This window comes from Glycine soja, chromosome 11 (genome assembly GCF_004193775.1).
Source record: "Glycine soja cultivar W05 chromosome 11, ASM419377v2, whole genome shotgun sequence".
NCBI classification, from domain to species: Eukaryota; Viridiplantae; Streptophyta; class Magnoliopsida; order Fabales; family Fabaceae; genus Glycine; species Glycine soja.
Genome location: NC_041012.1, coordinates 20,230,517 through 20,251,228, shown reverse-complemented (window position 1 = coordinate 20,251,228; position 20,712 = coordinate 20,230,517). Strand labels below are relative to the sequence as shown.

General features: G+C 33.9%; 3 protein-coding genes across 4 annotated transcripts; 2 read left to right on the top strand and 1 right to left on the bottom strand.

Moving 5' to 3' along the window:
* Positions 1-864: 864 nt before the first annotated feature.
* LOC114373036 (TMV resistance protein N-like) lies at positions 865-1,389 on the top strand. Its single transcript, XM_028330590.1, has one exon. It carries the CDS (start codon positions 865-867, stop codon positions 1,387-1,389), a length of 525 nt encoding a protein of 174 aa, XP_028186391.1.
* A 745-nt stretch (positions 1,390-2,134) lies between these two features.
* On the top strand, positions 2,135-3,823 carry LOC114373035. The gene is made up of 3 exons (XM_028330589.1): positions 2,135-2,221; positions 3,161-3,253; positions 3,683-3,823. Exons 1-3 carry the CDS (start codon positions 2,135-2,137, stop codon positions 3,821-3,823), a joined length of 321 nt encoding a protein of 106 aa, XP_028186390.1.
* Positions 3,824-5,561: 1,738 nt separating this feature from the next.
* Positions 5,562-11,982, bottom strand: LOC114374304 (transcription initiation factor TFIID subunit 10-like). Of its 2 annotated transcripts, XM_028331936.1 has the most exons (8): positions 11,934-11,982; positions 11,424-11,573; positions 11,257-11,321; positions 9,798-9,860; positions 9,327-9,384; positions 9,199-9,249; positions 6,170-6,291; positions 5,562-5,972 (listed from the first exon to the last, which is right to left on the bottom strand). In XM_028331936.1, the coding sequence occupies exons 2-7, from the start codon at positions 11,514-11,516 to the stop codon at positions 6,211-6,213; spliced, it is 411 nt and encodes a 136-aa protein (XP_028187737.1). In that variant the 5' UTR covers positions 11,517-11,573; positions 11,934-11,982; the 3' UTR covers positions 5,562-5,972; positions 6,170-6,210. The 2 variants fall into 2 exon arrangements, with proteins under 2 accessions (XP_028187737.1, XP_028187736.1); XM_028331935.1 differs by lacking the exon at positions 11,934-11,982 and having other exon boundaries at positions 11,424-11,618.
* Between the last annotated feature and the right edge of the window lie 8,730 nt (positions 11,983-20,712).

The window sequence follows — 20,712 nt, the reverse complement described above, 5'->3', positions numbered from 1 at the left end:
ATACTTAGGTTACACACAACTTATTATTACTCTATTTATTTATTTTTAATATTTTATAAAAAAGAAATTATATTTTATTTCCTATCAAATTAATAAATCAAATATCTTTTTTTTTTCAAACCATTATTTCTCATTATTTATTTCTTTATAAAAACATGATTATTTTTTTAAAACTCTATTTATTTATAGATAACAATTATTTTTAAATTATTTTATGAAAAATGGAATGTTACCGTCAACATTTTTCTCAGGATCTAAAGTTGTTTAAGGCTTAGTTAATGTTCTAAATAGCATCTACTATTAATAATAGAAGTTGAACCATGCATGCTAGACTTCAACCTTGTTTGGTTTGATGGAAAGCAAACACACATTATAACTCTCAATTAACACAAATTTCAGGTTTTATTTTCAGGCCAATCAATATAAAGCTTTATTACAAATTGGACCGATTTCTACTTGCTTCCTCTGTTTTAGTAGTCCTTGTTTTCTAGCATACAGATGAAAAACAAGCACCATTTGCTCTGTAAAGAAGTTGAAACAAAAGATTCAGCTGTTAAATTAATGTTATGTTCTGTTAATTGATACTACTTTGTATTTAAAGTTGAGAGTATTTTCTAAACATATGGCCATTGAACAGCTGCAGTGTCATGACTCACGAACATACTGCATATTTTCAATCAATGGTAGGTATTAGACAGTCATCTGTTTGATAAAATGTCGAAGAAATATTGATCTGAATTTGAAGTTAAGGACTTTAGGTTTCGATCTACACTGCTTTAGTGTAATTTGAAGTTTTGATTCATTGTTCATGTTATTAGGCTTTTTTATATCTAATTTTTTTTATTGAACTTCTGATACGTTCAAATGGACTATCAGCTATCCCAAGTCAAAAGCAAGCTACTAGTCAAGGCAAAAGATATGGTGCAACACTTGAAATTCATAATGGCTGAGCAGCAAATCTTTAGTGATTTTGCTTCTTCCTCTAACTCTTCTAGAAAATATGGTGTTTTTCTAAGCTTTCGATGTGAGGACACCCGTAAGAACTTCACAAGCCATCTTTATGAAGCTTTGATGCAAAAGAAAATTGAAACCTATATGGACTACCAGCTTGAAAAGGGAGATGAAATCTCTCCAGCAATCGTTAAGGCCATCAAAGATTCTCATGCATCAGTTGTCATCTTCTCAGAGAACTATGCTTCCTCAAAGTGGTGCTTGGTTGAACTTAGCAAGATTCAGGAATGCAAGAAAAAGCAAGCACAAATTGTCATACCGGCTTTCTACAATATAGATCCATCCCATGTGAGGAAGCAAAATGGGAGTTATGAGCAAGCCTTTTCAAAACATGAGGAAGAACCTAGGTGCAACAAATGGAAAAGCTGCTCTGACTGAAGTAACCAATTTAGCAGGATGGGATTCTCGAAATAGGTAAATAAAATTAAGCCTGAATAGTTTTCTTGGAAGAAAAAATTGAGAAAGATAATGTACTAGTATTGTTTTAAATTGAGTTGACCAAATTTGTTTCTAAATCCAACAAAAAGATAAGAATGATAAATTTTGAGTTTTTGACACAAATCATGTGATACAATTATGACACCAATCGTATGATACATAATCGCATATTCATTACACCCTGACTTTTAAAAAATAGTATTCTATCAGTATCCATTACATTCCCTGTATGTTTACTTGCTAACTTACATGCATGTGAGTATACTTTCGTAGTATAACCACTTTCATAGTATTTTGCTTAATAAGTTCACTGTATAGAGAAAACAGAGGCATTGATTATCTTTTACGGGTCATTGGATTTTTATTACCCAATTACTTTTTTTTTTGTTTTTCTCTATTACACTACCACATTGGTCCTTGATTATGTAATAATTGATAGTTTTTTAAAAAAAAAATTGAGTTTATTAGACATACAACACATTATTTATCTCATTTGTTACCCTTTGTCATATGCTAGGACCGAATCTGAACTCCTTAAGGACATTGTTGGAGACGTCTTGCGAAAATTGACTCCTAGATATCCTAGCCAACTTAAAGGACTGGTTGGAATTGAGTACAATTATGAACAATTGAATCATTTCTAAAAATTAGGTTAAGTGAAGTTAGAACCCTTGGAATATGAGGCATGGGAGGCATAGGCAAGACCACCCTTGCTACTGCTCTATATGTCAAACTGTCTCATGAGTTCGAAGGTGGTTGCTTCCTCACAAATGTAAGGGAAAAATCAGACAAGTGTGGCCTGGAAGCTTTACGCAATGAACTTTTTCCAAGTTGTTAGATAATAAAAATTGTTGTTTTGATGCACATTTTTTGTACCCCATTTTGTCATGAATAGGCTTGGATGTAAAAAAGTTTTAGTTGTGTTGGATGAAGTGGCTACCTCAGCAATTAGAATATCTAATTGAAGATTATGATTTCTTGGGACCAGGAAGTAGAGTTATTGTTACAACTAGAAATAAGCAAATATTGACCCAAGTTGATCAAATATATAATACCAAAGAATTGAGTTTTGATCATAGTCTTCAACTTTTTCGTTTGACTGTTTTTAGAGAAAAACAACCTAAACATGGGTATGAAGATCTATCAAGAAGTGTAATTTCCTATTGCGAAGGTATTCCTTTAGCTTTAAAAGCTCTGGGTGCAAGTCTTCGTATAAGAAGTAAAGACATATGGGAAAGTGAATTGAGAAAACTTCAAATGATTCCTAGTACGAAAATAAATTAATGTCACATTAAAATTAAGTTATGATGGCTTAGATAGCTCTCAACAGGGCATCTTTTTAGACATTGCATGCTTCTTTAAAGGAAAAGGAAGAGAATGGGTAGCAAGTATACTGGAAGCTTGCAATTTCTTTGCAGCATCTGGGATAGAAGTCCTTTTAGATAAATCTCTCATAACAATTTCAGGTTGCAATAAGATAGAAATGCATGACTTGATACAAGCAATGGATCAGGAAATTGTTCGTCAAGAATCTATCAAAGATCCTGGAAGACGAAGTTGATTATGGAAACCTGAGGAAGTGTATGATGTATTGAAAAATGAAATGGTAAGTGGAATATTCAATTATTTCTTTCTCTTAATGCATGTATTTTTTTATAACGTGGCTAGTATGATAGTCCTACTAACTATTATTCTAAATTTTGTTTGTCAGGGAACTGATGTTGTTGAAGGCATAATTTTAGATTTGGATACATTAACCAGGGATCTAGGTTTGAGCTCTGATTCCCTTGCAAAGATAACTAACGTGAGATTTCTTAAAATCCATAGAGGGCACTGGAGTAAAAACAAATTTAAAGTATATTCACAAGAGCCGTGCCTAGGATGATGTGCTTCTATGTATGCTTAAGTTTCTCTTTTAGTTAAGGCTCATGATTTTGAACTTAACAATTTCTGAACAATTTCACGCATTGTTTTTATTAGAGAATCTTGTTTTGAAGAGAATTGGCCTTTGGGACTCCCAAGACCTGATTGAGATCCAGACTTATCTAAGACAGAAAAACTTGAAAGTGTTTCTCTTCGTTATTGTGAAAGCTTGAGTCAGCTGCCTCCATCTATGTTATTTCTCCCCAAGCTTAAATATTTTTATTTAAGTGGCTGTAAAAAGATTGAAAGCCTTCATGTTCATTCAAAATCTCTCTGTGAACTTGATCTTAATGGTAGTTTATCTCTCAAGGAATTCTCAGTGATATCAGAGGAAATGATGGTCTTGGATTTAGAAGACACAGCTAGATGTGCATTGCCAACCTCAATTTGGCACAATAAGGAACTTCGTTTTGTTTCTCTAAGGGTTGTAACAATCTTAACACTGAACTGAGTCTGTCATTCTTACAAGCACTCCCTCACAAGATTGCCAATTTATCGTCTTTACAAATGTTAGACCTTGATGGAACAAATGTTGAGAGCTTTCCTACAAGCATAAAAAAACCTTTCAATGTTGGAAAGGCTTTGGTTAGATGGTTGTAGGAAACTTATGTCTCTGCCAGAGCTTCCATCATCCCTGAAAGAAATGAGGGCCTTTAACTGCACTTCTTTGGAGACAGACTTCACTCAACGGCTAGTGTTACAACACATGTTACAGAGCCACCTGCACAACTTACCTGATGGCGAGGATTATGACAGTGGGTATTTCATCTTCTCGGGAGACCATGCCACTGATGAGTGTTGGTTTCGCACAGAAGAGAGTTCAATAACAGTTCCTTATCTCCCACTGCCAAACTTTTGTGGTTTCATTTATTGCATCATTCTCTCCAAGGGACAGGAACTCCATACCTTGCACAAATTTAATTTCTGATCATGTGCTGTTTTCATATGTTAAAATATGTGATTTTTTCAGCAACATAGAATTTAAATTTGAATTTGATTGCTGTCACCGGTTTAGACATGAACCCGATCAAGAAAGCATAAGAGGGTGTGGGGTCTTCCCAGTGTATCCCTCAGAATTGGGGTTGAAGCTGTTTGGTAGTAGTAGCAAGGAAATATTTGAATTGGAAATCATTACTCAAATCTCGGATAATGAGTCACAGTCTAGAGCAATTGGAAATGGAGTTGGAGGTTCTAATACAGAAAATTAAGAAAGCATGGAACAACTTCTTCCCACGACCAAGAGGAGGAGGACTTCACCATAATTTGATAGTATCGTTGGACAAGTTGTTATGGTAATGGATTGATGCCTAGAAATTAAGGTCAAAAGTGAAATCAAATGTTGTTCATGACTTTTATCTTTGTTTGTGTACTCTTAATTTGATGATGAACTTGTATTCAGTTGTTTTGTGTCATATCTCTGTTGGAATTATTGTGATTTTGGTATTATTCGCGGCAGTTTTATATGACATGATGGTGTTACAAGTTACAATTTTTTGCCATTCATTTCCTTTATATTAGATATCTAAATAAAAGTTGGGATGGTTTGGCTTTAAAGTTCATGAATGCATGATATGAATGTTTTTCTCCTTTGGAATTCTTCACATATTCTATAACTATCCCGGAAACTAAGATCTAACATCCCAAGTGGTTACATGATATTGCTAACTCTCTGTGCTCTGTTATTATAAACATGAATGATACTTTACCAAGAAGCAAACTTGAAACTCTTAATTTGAAAGACATGCAGAAAATATCCAGCATGCATTTGACAATTAACCCAAATTTTATTCTCAAACCATCATTTGTTTATCCATAAAGTTGATTTTCTTATCCGCTTATCTCTTTTAATCTACCCTTTTCATCTTTATTTATAGATTGAATTTCAATATTTTATTTACACATCAATAATTAAAAATAATCTTTATGACAATATAAATTACAAATTATTCTGATAAATGCATAATATAATTTATTTGTTCAAAATATTTAATCATAATATAGTTTATTTATTTATAAATTTTAATGTTAATTGATAAAAAAACATTTATCCTATAAATTTCACTTACTAAGATACTAGTTAATAATATTTTGAAATAACATATGACAGTCACATGAAAGTCCGCCAATGCCTACTGGCAGCCGTGGGTTATTAACCAAATAGTGGAAGGAGAATGAAGGCTGCACAAACATTGAAACATCAAATATTGCTAACATAAAATAGGAGAACAATGATGCAGACTAAACGCAAGTTGTTTTACAAATGAAGTCACGATATACTACTGTTAGTGTCTCTGTTTTCCTGAGAGAAAAAAAAGATTAATTGAAAACGGATGGACATAATAACCTTTATGACTTCTACAATGCATTATGTCAAATCCCATACTAAGTGAAAATTCATTGCTGATACAAACGGGGGGCATTTAAAAAAAAAAAAAAACAGAGAAACATAAGATGAGTTCATTGCTGATAATCAGATTCACGAATTTCTACAAGCACCATTAATGTTAGTGGTGAACAATTGCATTGCTTTGGCAGATTCGAGGAAGAGGTTGTTATAGTTTGAGCATCATATCCTGAAAATTGTTCCATTAACTATGCTCCTACAAAACATATTTGGTAATTAACCAGTTAAAAACATGGAATGAAACACAAATTGAAGCCAGTAATATGATGTGTATCCAACTACATAAAATGGGCATGCTGTGCTATGACTTCAGATACAGTGCATAAAACTAGAGAACTAGCAACATATCAATAGAATACATTCAATTCAGAATTTGTATATAGAAATACTTACTAAACACGACATTTTAGAAGCCTGAACACACAAACAAGGACTCATTCTTCACGAGTAGCAGGATCCATTCCGGTAGAAGGACTATCAGCAAAATATTCTTGATGCCTTAAATTCACGCCATACTGTTCATAAAAGATAATAAGTGGACTAAATGTAAAGTAATATTTACATATCAGCACAATTTGCTCTAATCCTAGAGCTCAATTAACACCATAACATTGTCATAACTTTGTTAAGGCCCTCTGCCCACTCCATGTAGCATCCTATCCTATTTTTCGTAAAATAAATTAAAAAAGATTTCATTTAAAAATAAAGAATTTTAGAAAAATAATAAGATTTTTATAATTAAATAAGGAGAAATAATTTTATTAATTAAAATAATAATTTTAAGGTAAATAAAATAAATACATGTTCTTAAAAAAATATATTTTATTTATTCATTTGATAGGGAGTAAAATAGAATTTTTTTTATAAAATGATAAAATAAAGAAAAATAGAATAAATAATAGACCTTGCGTACCCTAATTATAAATAGAGACATACTAGGTCAGTTTTCACATTGACGATATGTCTATACGCTTTCTCTTCCTCTCAATTTCATTTTTCTATCTTCCTCTCCCAAAATTCTCTCTTTTTCCTGCATACACTCAAATTTGTCTCAGAAAAACTACGATCCAAAACTCATTAACCGCTAGATCGTCTTGAACACCAAGTTCAGAACTTATTTTCGTGCATACCCACGGTTGGGATTTTTGAAATAATGTATGTGACGAGGGGAATGTCCCTCACACATAGCTCTTTATTTTTTCCGTATACACCCAAATCTATCCCAATAAAACTACGATCTAAACTCGTTAAACGTTAAATCGTCGTGAAATTTGGACACCAGGTCCGGAACACATTTTCTCACATCCCCACCGTTGGAATTTGGGAAATTATGTTTGTGGTGAGAGAAATTTCCCTCACACGTGGACAGTGGAATGGAGTTTCAATCCCTTCTCCTTCTCTCTAATGTTTGAAAACCCTAACAGAGCAACCAGAAGAAAAACTTGAGAGAGAAATCTTAGGAAACCGCTAGAGATGCAATTATTATTGTCGAACTACACACGTGACTCCGCTTAAAGGTAAGGAATGAGTTTATCGCAATTGGAATTAGCATAAAGATATGTAAAAATCATTAAAGGATCAAATTGAGGTTTATTTTGGGATATTTATTATATTGTAATTCTTCCGATATGATTATGTGAAATTGTTTGAGGGGTTTTACTTCACATGCTATGAGAAGTGTTTTCATATAATTTGTTTGTATTTTGGACAAGATTTACTAGATTAGCGTGATAAATTATTATATTGGGATCATGAAATTATGTGTAATGAATAAATTGAACATGCGTTGATTTGTGAGATACACGTAAACATGTGATAGTGAATTGTAATGTGATATGTTAAAATTATGAACATGAAATTTGATTGTGAATAAGTGTGTTGTTAATACTTGAAGTGATATTATTTGTGTTATGAGTTGTGAATTATACAATAGTCCAATTGGTGTTTACCTTGAGAAAAAATATTTATGCGCGAGATGTTAAAAGGAAAGTGTAGGATTCCAAATTAGGAACCTGAGGTGTTAAATTGTAGCGCAATGCACAAGGTGTTAAAAGGAAAGTGTAGGGTTCTAAGTTAGGAACCTGAGGTATTAAATTGTAGCGCATTACGTTAAATGTGTTTGAAAATAAGTGTGAGGTTGTGGATATTGTATAATTTATGAGCAGTGTCTACATGCAAAAGTTGTTTTAGAGGTTGGATTTGAATCGAGAAGGTGAGACCCTAACGGATTCTTTGGAGTCTAGACCTTGGGAGTAAATATGCTCGATTTGAGCGCTTCTTTAAGTTTATGTTGATCCCATATGATTGGAGTATTCTTGCAAAACAGAATGACCCTAATTGGTTACCTTATGATTTTACTTAGTGAAAATGACCTGACATACCCATTGTATGACGTGCCTTGTTATGCACTCCTAAGCGCCCTGGTTTTTCACTGACATGGTACCACATTACATATAGACTTGAGTCTTAGTATAATTGTTACATAACGTCTGTGAATTGTTTATTATGAAATTGATGAGTGTTGTTACGTCTTAACTCAAGTGTGTGATTCATGTGTAACGTGATTAGTGATTAAAAAATGAATTTTAAATGATAAAGTGGTGAAGTAATGTGAATTGTATTAAGTTGAGTTATGTTATAAATACTTCTATAATTTATATTGATTATGTCTTTATTTATCTGTATTTTAATTAGAAATGTAATAACTCATTTCCTGTGTGTTGTTTGTATTTGGATCTTGTAATGATGTCGAACCTTGTGTTCGTGAGAGCGGATGATTAGGTGGAGGACTTTAAAGAATCTCATGCTAGAGGATGCTGGGACACAATATTTTGATAGGATGTGACATTCAATTGCATGATGTTATTTTACTTTATTTTATTTCACTGTTTAACAAGATTTGTTTTGTAACCTTTGAAGGCCTTATCATGAATGATATATGTTTTTAATAAGTTTTATTTAGTAATAGTAAAGCGAATGTGATCCTTTACCCACGTGAACTCCTTTATGTTTATTGAATAAAATCATTTTAATTAATTTTGAATTTTCATGCATGATATTATATAGATATGTATGTCGGGGTAGAGGATGTCACACTGGGCCTAGTGAATATTAGCCACAATCACCATCTTTTTCTATAAACTTGCAACAGAGCAGCATACTAAGAAAAGATGAGCAATAGGCTTGAAGAGAGTGGAATTGCTGATGCTAAGACCCAAAGACCAGGGGTACCGACTGTATGCAATAGCTAGGTAAGCTAACAAAGCAAAGGCTTAAAGATGGCTGGTGTGTCGGAGTGAATATATATAGCCAGGAGAAGAGTGGATATTACCTAGTAAGGGTAAACATCTATAATACAATAATCGATTGCAAATTTGCAATGACTCCTACGCAATGCCTTTGAAATAGAGAACTATTCTTACCTCACGCAATGCCTTTGAAAGGTCTTCCATTGTCAAAACAAGGCGCTTATCCTGTTATAGATGGAAAAAATGTAAGTACTCTACACAGAATGATTGTAAAGACAAAACCAGTTAAAAGCAATCAAAACCTTCTGCTGCTTGTCTCTTTTGTCTTTTGGAATTGTTGCTTGTCTTGCTTTGCAGTGCCTACAGTTAGCATCTAGTCAACTCATCACGCCAGCATGGACACGTAAAAGAAAGACAGGGCAACTGAATGACTAATAATAATGCACTTATGACTTAGCCAAAAAAGAAATAGTAATGCACTCATGTATGTGCATTTCCTACATAATGCCTTAGACATGCACTCATTAAAGAAAAAAATTTCCATCAGACACTTCTCACCTTTGCTCACATGCATGAACTAACTTTTGCCAAATGTTCAATACATTTTAGGAAACCAGAAACAAATTTCAACAGAAGAATAGCGCCCAAATTTACTATGCACACAAACAGTTAGCTGTGATGCAGTGATTCAAGGTTAAATATAAATCAAATAAAACCAAATAAAAGATAGAAGGTGAAGATCCAATAAAAAAACATAGGTAGAATGAACATACTGAAGTGCATCTCCTGCAACTTCAGCTACAAACTTCTGAGTGGCAACAGCTACCAACCTAGTCCTGAAATAGTTATGAGCATTTCAAGTCAAGCACACAATATATGAACAAGACATGCAGGGGCTAAGAATCAAACTTAATGTAGAAATAAATCAGTCAACAATAGTCAACCAAAATGGAAGAAGTGTTGAATCCCAATGAACAAGCACTTATTTTCAATGTTATTAGAAGTTCAAAACAACAATAAACAGCAAGAAATCCAAATAAACCTCAGTAAGAGTGGAAAGAAAAAAAAAATAGCTAGAAAATCAGAGCAACACAATTTGCATATTTCATCTGGTGCAGCGGTAAAGTTGTGCCTTGGTGACTTGTTGGTCATGGGTTCGAATCCGAAAACAGCCTCTTTGCATATGCAAGGGTAAGGCTGCGTACAACATCCCTCCCCCATACCTTCGCATAGCGAAGAGCTTCTGGACAATGGGGTACGAAGTTTATCACTCTCTGACTTAAATTGCTTTAACAGTCAGCGCTCATTCCCAATATAATGACTGTACCATGTTAAATGATCCCACATAAAGAGTAAGATACATTAAAAAAATAAAGGCAAGAGTCAATGTTTTGCACAGAAAGCGTAAATGAAATATAAACTGTTAATCTCTTATATTTTTATATGTTTTAGATAATGCGTCTCATATATCTCTAAACAACTTAAAAACTCTCAGATTGCAGGCTAAAAGGCCAGAGGTACACAAGGCTGTGATGGGTTCAAAGAACTGTGGTTCTTTATTTCCATGCAAAGATCAGTTTTCTGCCTTTAATTTTTATACATCAAATATGTAAAGATATCCAACAAACTTATCATAATATCGTATTGCACTAGCACTCAACTTTTTGCAAATACATGGACTTTCAGTTTATCTCCCTTTTATTTACATCGTTTAGCATGATAACCACATTAACAGCCAAAAACTCAAAACAGACAAAGACTTACCACAGAGAGAGAGAGAGGGAGCAAATTAGTTGAAAACAAATACTATATAGCTCAGTCAAAAACTGCCACAAAAGGGTTAATTTTACATTCATTAGCCAACAGTCCAAACTCCAGCAAGATGCAAAAAAGTAATTAACCAATCTTGGTCGGTCTTAAGAGGTTTCCTACACACCCTTAACCCATCTCTCTCTCTCTCTTAAATGTTAAAATTAGGGCAGAGAAAGATGGGAAACAAATTCATTAGTAAGCATCATTCGAACCATTGAACCCAAGAAAGGGCAGGAGAGAACCATAGCAATTAATAATTTGTTTCATCACAAGAAACCTTGCACAAAATTCAATTCCAGTGTTCCAATTTTCTGAAGGAGCTAATAACAATTATGAAACAGAAAAACAATGGTACGAAAATAAAAAATAAAAAATAAAAGAACTGATTTATAGTGAATAATAAAGAAAAGAAGTACCCACAATCGAACATCGGGACATTGAAAACCGCTCTTGGCCAAGTAATGCTCCACCAATTCATCGGGTATCTAAATGAACAAAGGGGGTTGATTAAATATTGTAACATAGGGAAGAAGAAAAGCGAGATAAAATAAAAATAAAGGAAGATGAAGGGAAAGTAGGTTACATACAGTGGGAGTATAATCCATTAAGGAAGCGAGGAAATCAGAGAGAGCAGAATCGTCATCGTTCCTTCCATCACTTGATTGCGGGTTCTGGTTCATCTTTCCAATCACTACTACTCAATGCTCAGTGAATCACTGTTTGCAGCGAAGCAGAGACTGTGACAAGAAATTCGAAGCAAAATTAATTGGAGAATTTTGGATAAATTGATTTTAAAGTGACTTTATTCATGTTGAAATGTTTTTTTATTATAAAGTCAATTTAAAGGTAAAATTTATACAGTATAATTTATTTTTTTAACTTAATAATTATTTAGAATCATATCAACTTAAAATCAATTTTATACTTAATCAATTCTAAAAAAAAAATTTATACTTAATCAATTCTAAAATATGTAAAAAATTATCTAAAATAAAGTAAAAAGAAAACTTAAAATTAATTCTCCATATGAAATCAAACATATACTAAATTCATGAACTTTTCTTTTTCATATAAAATAAGAGAGTGAAGCTTGATACAACTAAGGAAACCCCCAACTAGGTTGGCATCCATCCCAAAATGGCACACAATAACACCCCTCAACAATGGGATTAAAAATAAGCAAAAAGAAGAGAACACAAGTTGAGTGGGGACTAGCTGGGCCAAGACCCAACAACAAAGTCAGCAAGACCTGTAATTAGGGATGTTTAGTCTATTTTTTAGGAACTCTTTCTTAACAAAAGAGGGGAATAGTTCCACCAAGTGTAAGAATTGCTAGTAAAAACACTAAAATTAGCAGATTTGCACAAGAATTACCTACCTTTCTTATAAATATGAGAATAAAATAAAATAATATTTTTACAAGTGTTTTTTAGTTTTATATGGCTTAAATAAGCCCTTCACCCCTATTAAATAATGGGTTTTTTTTACTTTAGTCTTTTAATTTTTTTTTAGTTTAAAAAAAAATCGTTAATAGTTTTCACACGGTTGCTTTTGGAATGTGTAAGCAATATTATGCTCGTGTAGGAGATGTCATCAATAAAGCCTTCCTGGAGTATAAGGAAATGTGATAAATGGTTCATTTCCTGATACTCACCAATCACCATAACCAATAAATAATCAGCATAACAGATTCAGATGATTTTTCAGATGAGTTGCAAAGGTTAGGTTTGGACAAGGCAGCATCTGAAGCAGTTCAAAAGATGGATACGACCAAATCAATTGGTGAAAAACCAAACAAAATGAAAATTTATTATAGCTTGCAGTGTAGACAAAAGGGAAGCTTCTCTTCAAGTGGAAGACGCATGCAAGAAATTTGAGAACTATTTAGTGGAGATGGTTGTGGAAGAAGGGAAGATGAGGGACTTGCTGTACGTGGAAGAACTTCTACACTGCTTGGAAAAACCTCAAGTGCCCTATCTTCAAATACTTGTTTTCTTCTTACAGTGAGGAAGGTAGTTCCATTCCAACAAATGGCTGAGAATATACACTTCTACCCGTGTCCAATCTTTGACGGAAACAATTATTAGTTAGGCTTTATTTACCTTTTAGCCAAACTCCGGATTAGTTAGAAGCTTTTTCTGCTGATGAAAGGGAGAGTTAAGAAAAAGAAAATATCCACTTCTCCATTAGGCATAAGTGAGAGAGAGAGAGAGAAAATAGATAACATATATACTAATTTTTCTTATTTTAGTTTACCATTTAGTGACTCTTTAGATGAATAATTTGGTCTCTGTATATCAGTAAGTCAAATGCTCAACTTCTATTCAATTATGTACCTTCGTTCCTCTCTGAAGAAAATTAAGGACATCAACTGAAAAAAGAGGCAAATTTCTCAAAAGGGGTTTGTTTTACAAACTATTTTCGCAAATAGGACTCTTTTCAAACTATTTTCTATATGGTGTCATTTTTTACGTAAAAGCCATGCAAATCGTAGAAGGTATTGGCGAGTTCGGACTGGGGGTGACACGTGGCACTGGTCTCGCCAGTGCCACCGGCGATTTGAGCTCAGTTGAGCAGGTTGGGAATTGCCAATTCAACTGGCGAGTTGTGCTTTATAATGCCATTAATTAAGGAGCTTGAGGGAATATATACATGGAATATTTTCTAATGAATTATGTTTTTAACCTCTTATTAATTTATCCAGCATCAAACTAAAACAAAAATCCTATCTCTATCGATACATATGTTTTTAGAATGTCCGAAAGAGAAAATACTGACTATGCTAGGGTTTCACGACCCTTGATGGTGGAAAAGAAGGATTTGCTTGGCCGAAGTAAGAAGAAAATTAAAGGGGACGGGGAAGGTTTCTTTGGGGAGTCTTCTCAGCATGTCTCTTATGCTGGTATTCATGAACCCATAGAAGATAAGATGGTTGGGCTTAAAGGAGATGAGTATAAAAATGCTCTATTAGGGGGTAGTGATGAAGAGTTTTCCTTGCTCATTGAAGAGGATATGGATGATGATTGGAATGTAGATGAAGAAGAAAATAAGGAGTTGGAGGATATTAAGGTGGTAGAAAAGCCTTCATTCTATTTGAGAAGGAGTAGCAGAGGATTAATAGGTCGTGGAAGTCAGTAGTGGTGATCAAGCTTCTTGAAAGAAAAATAGGTCATAGGGCTTTGGAGACTAGATTGAAGTCAATATGTGTAAGGAAAGATATCTTGCATATGATTGACATTGGGAATGACTACTTCCTAGTCTACTTCTCTCATAAAGAGGATATGATTAAGGCACAAATTGAGGGGCCATGGCTTATATATGACCATTATTTGGTTGTTCGTGAGTGGATGCCAAACTTCCATCCTTCAAGTGAGGCTCTAGAAAAGGTTGTTGTACGGGTAAGGTTTTTTGGCTTACCCATTGAGTGTTATGACTCCAAAATTTGGAATGCTATAAGGGATCGTATTGGGAGAACAATGAGAGTGGACCAAAATACTTTAACACGGGAGAGAGGGAAATATGAAAGACAAGGGGAGGTTCTATCATTAGTAATCAAGGAGAGGATTACCCGATGGTCCAAGAAATTGGGAAGTCTCAATTAGATCCCAAGAATAGAAAAATGGACTTTCAAGAAGGCAGGGAGGATCTTCGTCATTCCTCTAGGTCTCCTGACCAAGGAATTGAGACTTTGGATAAGCTTCCTTTGGACTTTCCTAACATTATTGTGGGTAGGGTGAGTTCAAGGATAAGGGTGATGAATATTGTGATGGAGACAATTCCTTTGCAAGGAGCTGATAGGTTGGAATCTTAACTTTGTGTTTGTTATGATAATTAAAAATCATAATTTATTTGTCTAGAATTGTAGAAGGCGGCTAACAAGTCCTTTCTGTGATACTATTGACAATATGTGGATGTTTATCATCTTGATATTGTAGCCATTTTGGAAATAAGATGTAACACTGGCAAGTTGACTAGAACTATCAACTTGTTAGGGTATGATTCTTTTGATTTTGTTGTTGGGCAGGGGTAGGTGAGAGGAATCCTTGTTGTCTAGAAGTCTTCAAATGTTTAGGTTATGGTTGAAAGTAAACACCCTCAATTTATGCATCTTAAAATTCTATATGATGGAAAAGAGCCCTGGTTTTTCACCTTGATTTACGCCAACCCAAATGAATCATAGAGAACTTTGATGTGGGATTCTATTTCAGAACTAGCAAAGGATATGTAAGGCAGTTAGCTTTTGGCAGGATATTTAATGACATTATGTCCCTACTAGAGAAGAAGGGTGATGTGTTGGTCTCCAACAGAAAATGTAAGAGATTTGTTGATAGAGTTAATGATAATATAATCATAGGGACCTTGGTGCCATTGGGCCCAGGTTTACTTGGAGAGGCCCAAAGCATCATGGGTTGGATAGTATTTATGAAAAATTGGATAGTGCCCTTTGTAATGATGGGTGGAGGCTTTCTTTTCCTCAAGCTAGTGTTGTGTCCTTTCTAGGGTGGAATTCTCGGATCATCATCCTATTTTAATTTCCCTAGATGAGAAGGTGATGGGCCTCTTTCTAAACCCATTTAGATTTGAATGTGCTTGGATGGCTCATCCTAGTTATCTTTTGCTTCTTCAGAACTTTTGGCAAAATGACGGTCCATTCATGAATAATATTCAATTGAAGAATAATCTTGTTGTGTGGAGAATGAAGGTGTTTGGAAGTATTCGAGGCAAGAAGAATAATCTTATAGGTCGCATGGAGGCATTCTAAGGAGGATCTATAAAGGGAATGCCAACCTATTTTTGTGGAAGTTAGAAGAGGATCTACAAACTGAGCTAGTCTAAGTTGTTTATCAAGAAGAATTGAGTTAGTTTCAAAGGTCCAAGGTCTTTGGTTAACCGAAGGAGATCAGTGTGACACCCATACCCCATACATATATGTACTAATAATAAAAGGAATAGAAATGTGGAATTAATTAAAAGTTTTAAAACACATTTAAATAAAAAATATTTCAAAAGGGTAAAAGGTTCACATTCACTTAGTGAAATCATAATAGAACTTGTCCAAATAAATGATAAAATCATCTTGGCTCAAAACAAGGCCGCTCATTCTGAATGAGAAGAAGTCAAGCTAAAAATGGAAAACATAAAACAACTATATTATTCATGGAATTATAACATATGAAATGAAACCTTATGCCTTGATGTCACATTTATTAGAGCATTTCCCTAGCACAGGCTAAGCCTCTCCATCTCCAGCATGAAACTCATCATATGTTGGTTCACCTGAAACAAAATGACATTCAGCCCAAATACAAATACACACCGGAAATGAGTTATCACATTTGTATATAATAGAATACTAGAGCATGTGAAACATATAATACTTAGAGCTGAATTTACATAAACAACCTCACTACACAAAATCACACACATTATTCACACTTATTCAAGTTCACACACTCCAAAAAATAACACCAAAACCTCAATCGTTAACTCAATGAAAGTCAAACACAAGCATTATGCAACAGATACACTATACTCAAGCCTACATGTAATATGGTATCATTTTTAGTGAAAAACCTCGTCAAGCACCTAGGAGTACATGACAAGACATGCCTCACAATGAATAAGTCAGGTCACTCTTACTAAGTGAAATCATAGGGAGATCAGTTAGGCTCACTTTGTTTTGCGAGAATGCTCCAACCATGTGGAATCGGCACATGCTTAAAGGAGCACTCAAATCGAGTATATTTATCCCCAAGGCCTAGACTCTGAGAAGTCTGTCAAGGCCTCCCCTTCCTGATTTAGGTCCAATCTAGAAAATATTTTAATACACAGACTCTGTCTATAAACTATTCAATACACACAACTACTCAATTGTTTTCAAAATCTCAATTATTTTCAAAATTTATTTTAACTCGTCACGCCTCAAGTGATTAAACTCGCCGAGTCCCCACAGTGGAACCCATCACAAACTCGTTGCGCATTAACTCGTCGTCCTTAAAGGATCTTACAGTTATGTGATTACATAGTTCATAGCTCAAAACTCATTGCATACAACACCTCAATTTATCACTTAATCCACCTCACGTTCATTTATACATCTTCATAACATTTATAACAATATTCATAGGTCACAACATACACATACACATATATAACAATCAAACCATTATTTTTCCAATTCCATGACAATAAGCATTTTCAAAATCATGTTATGATAACACTATGATGTCCTAAATATCAATTTGTAATATAAATAATGTAATGTACATGTATAATAATAATAATAATAACTAAACATATAATAATATATTATGATAATATACACGTTAATGTTAGGAATATACGTAGGTACATTAAAAAACTACGGAATTCAATGAATATATAAATGCATACGTATATTTAGGAATATTATAATATAATATTAATTTAAATCAAAACATGAAGCAGCAGCCTACGTATATTTAGGAATATTATAATATAATATTAGTTTAAATTGAAAACATGAAACAACGTGGAATACTTATCGGAATTCAATGAATATATGCATATCAAATGAAAAACTACAACAACCAGGCACACATCAAAGCCATTTGGCTAATTGAAAAAGGGTTTTAACTAAAGACATAATTAAAACTATTTAACCCAAATTTAGGCAAAATTGCAAGTATGCATGTTTCTTTCATGCAACTATCAAAATCTACATAGTTATGTTCCATTCTTGTGTAATCAAATTTGTACGAGTGAAAATCAATCACAATAACAAGCGAAAAATTTAGGAAAAACAAAATTAAATTTCAAGAAAAAGAAACAACCCAAGATAATCCAAAATTGATCTTCTAGAGATTCCTACACATATTTATTTTAATCCTCAAGCGTGAGTAACTCATCCATTACCTCGATTTAGTCACTCAAGTGTTCTCCAATAGCAATGGTGGCATTTCTGGTGCACTCTAGAGCTCCTCTTCCGGTTGCTTTATTAGGATTCTTGAGCGTCAGACAAAAAGGAACAGAAAATGTTTTGTAAAGCTGCTCATCGTTAAAAGTTCCTATATATAGCGAGGAAACTGATGACCTAAATTTTATTCTTATTTTTATTTATTTATTTAAAGAAAAACCAAAAGGAACAGGCTGTTACAATCAGAATACTAAATATTACCATTTCAAAGTTGTTAATAGAAGAAGAAGAAATTGCACTCACATGCTTTAGAATAATGAAAGGGTGTGGATGGATAGTGAGGAAGAAATCAAGTAGCTTATGAATTCCTTTTACAAGAAACTTTTTGTTGAAGGAGATGATCAACATGAGTGGATTGATACTCCATATACTTTTCCAGTGATGGATTCCTCTGAAGTTGGTAGATTGAATGTTATGTTGACTTTGGAGGAGGTTAAAATACCTTTACTTTATATGAAGCCTTGGAAATCTCCTGGGCCATTGGCTACCGGCGAGCTTCTACCAAAACTCTTGGGACAAGATTGGGAGGGATTTGTTTGAAGTTTCTCTCTTTTAGTGAATCCTTAAGATATTTGTTTGATTCCTAAAGTGGAAAACAAGAATTCATCAATTAGTTCAAACCTATTTCTCTGTGTAATACTATGTATAAAATTCTTACTAAGGCAATTGTGAATTGATTAAAGTCTATCATTCCATTGATTATACCCCCCAACATATCGGGTTTATCCCTTTTCACAGTATTCATGAGAATGTGGTGTTCACGTAGGAGATGATGCATAGTATGAGGCATCTTTAGAGAAGGTGTGGTTACTTTATTATTAAAGTTGATCCCTCTAAGGCTTATGATTGAATGCGATGGTCCTTTATTGATAAAAATCTTGAAGAATTTGGTATCCCTTTGGCTCATAAGAATATTATAATAAGTTGTCTCTCTTGATAAGAGAACACTTAGGATCATCCTGAAAACAAGTATAAAAAGAAAGGAACTTGACCCTAACCGCAACCTGCCAATAGAACCAAAGTTATCACAATGAGCATGACCCTAACCGCGACTTGCTGGTAGAACCAACACCATCAAGTTCTTAACCCAAGAATAAAGAAAAAAACTCTCAGAATAGAGAAACTCTCAATTTCATCAATGTTCAAATTCTGCCTTTGGAGAGTACAAGAGTTCCCTATTTATAGGCTAATCTTGAAATGCTATAATAAATTCCCACTAATATGCATTTACCAAATGCATTTATAATTGCATGCCACTAAATGAAAATAAATGACAATAAACATGAAAGTAAATTTTCACTAGCCACAAAATGACCTGGAGCATACTAGAAAACATTTAGTAAGGCTAAGAGAAAATGAAAAGTCACCAGAAAATTAAGCCAAAAAACCACTACAAAAATTACAAATAAAATGACAGAAATTGGACTTAGTTATTATCTAATCGACCCAATATTAATAGTCCATCCAAATTGATTAACTCAGCCCAAGAATGCTTCTTGTCTTGTAAATTGGGCTTTCCAAAGTGATTCTTCAAGTTGGCCTCAAAGCATCTTCATCAATTTGTAGGAAAGTAACCCAATTAGGTGCAACCCTTAATTCACATTGGTTTTCTTTCTCTTTGATCTTTAGAATCAGGCCTTGCAATTCTTGCTTCATCCTCTTAGTCTTAGACCTTTTCATAGGACCTTCAATCCTATGTAAAGGATCATTAGACGGGTTGGTTGCACATCTATCATCTCCTCTGTTCAAACTAATGAGCTCTGGAAAGGTAATAGATCCAATTATTTCTCTCTTGGCTCAGGCTTAAGACAAGGAGATCCCCTGTTGCCTTATCTTTTTGTGTTGGGAATGGATAAGCTTTCTCACATGATCTCTAAAGCAATTGAGGATGGAGTGTGGAAGCCTTTAAATATTGGGAGAAATGGTCCTGGAGTTTCTCACCTCATTTTTGCAGATGACCTTATTTTGTGTGGCCAAGACAGTATAAACCAAATGGAGTGCCTTAATCTGATTTGTGACATTTCAGGTTAGGTTGTTAGTGAGGAGAAAACTCTTTTTTTTCTTAAGGAATATTTCTACTCATATGAAGAAGCAATTGGTCAGAGCTAGTAGTTTTTTGGATGTTTCTTCCATGGGATCTTATTTAGGAATTTCTCTTTTAGGTAAGTCTCCAGAGGGATTTCCATCCTCTTCTTGATAAGGTGAAGACCAAGCTTGTCGGTTGGCAAGCGAAGCAATTGTCCATGGTAGGTAGAATAACTCTTTACAGGACTGTTATTCAATCTTTACCTGTTTATTCTAAAGTTGTGTTAAATGAGATTGAGAAAATTGAGAGGTCTTTTATTTGGGATTATCAGATTGAGAAAAGAAGATATCATGTTATATGATGGAAAAGGATGAAAAGATCGAAGCATAATAGGGGTATAAGTATTAGGAGCTTGGAGGAAATGAATAAGGCCTCTCTTATGAAGTTGGGGTGTAATCGTTAAAATGGTGATCAAAATCTCTGGTGTCAAGTTTTGATTGTTAAGGATAATAGGGGGAGTTTAGATAATGATGTTATTCAAGCTAAGACTCATAATTCGGCTTTGTGAAAACCAATTGCTAACATATGGAATCTTTTAATTGAAGGAGAGTTTTGGGCGATGGGAAATGGTCTCTTTGTTGATATTTGGAATCATATGTAGATTGAGCCAAACTTGAAGCTGAAGGGTTTCAAATCTTCATGTTCCAGATCAACTTAAAGGGTTAAAGTGGGTCAACTTGTTGATACCAATGAGGATTGAAATATGCCCTTTATATCTGATTTTTCTCTCAAAGGAATTGTGAGAAAGATTGCATCTATTCTCCCTCTTTTTGTTTTAGGAAGAGTTGATACTAGAATGTGGGCAGGCACTAAACAATTAGAAAATTACAAAAAT

What these genes read in the sequence shown, in the direction of transcription:
- LOC114373036 (XM_028330590.1), top strand. Translation starts at nt 865, where the DNA reads ATGGACTATCAGCTATCCCAAGTCAAAAGCAAGCTACTAGTCAAGGCA.
- LOC114373035 (XM_028330589.1), top strand. Translation starts at nt 2,135, where the DNA reads ATGGGAGGCATAGGCAAGACCACCCTTGCTACTGCTCTATATGTCAAA. An exon ending in GTGGTTGCTTCCTCACAAAT is followed by an intron (nt 2,222 to 3,160) that starts GTAAGGGAAAAA and finishes TTTGTTTGTCAG; the next exon opens with GGAACTGATGTTGTTGAAGG. An exon ending in CCCTTGCAAAGATAACTAAC is followed by an intron (nt 3,254 to 3,682) that starts GTGAGATTTCTT and finishes TTATCTCTCAAG; the next exon opens with GAATTCTCAGTGATATCAGA.
- LOC114374304 (XM_028331936.1), bottom strand. Translation starts at nt 11,516, where the DNA reads ATGAACCAGAACCCGCAATCAAGTGATGGAAGGAACGATGACGATTCT. An exon ending in AAAGAGACAAGCAGCAGAAG is followed by an intron (nt 9,250 to 9,326) that starts GTTTTGATTGCT and finishes CATCTATAACAG; the next exon opens with GATAAGCGCCTTGTTTTGAC. An exon ending in TTTCAAAGGCATTGCGTGAG is followed by an intron (nt 6,292 to 9,198) that starts GTAAGAATAGTT and finishes TTTTATGAACAG; the next exon opens with TATGGCGTGAATTTAAGGCA.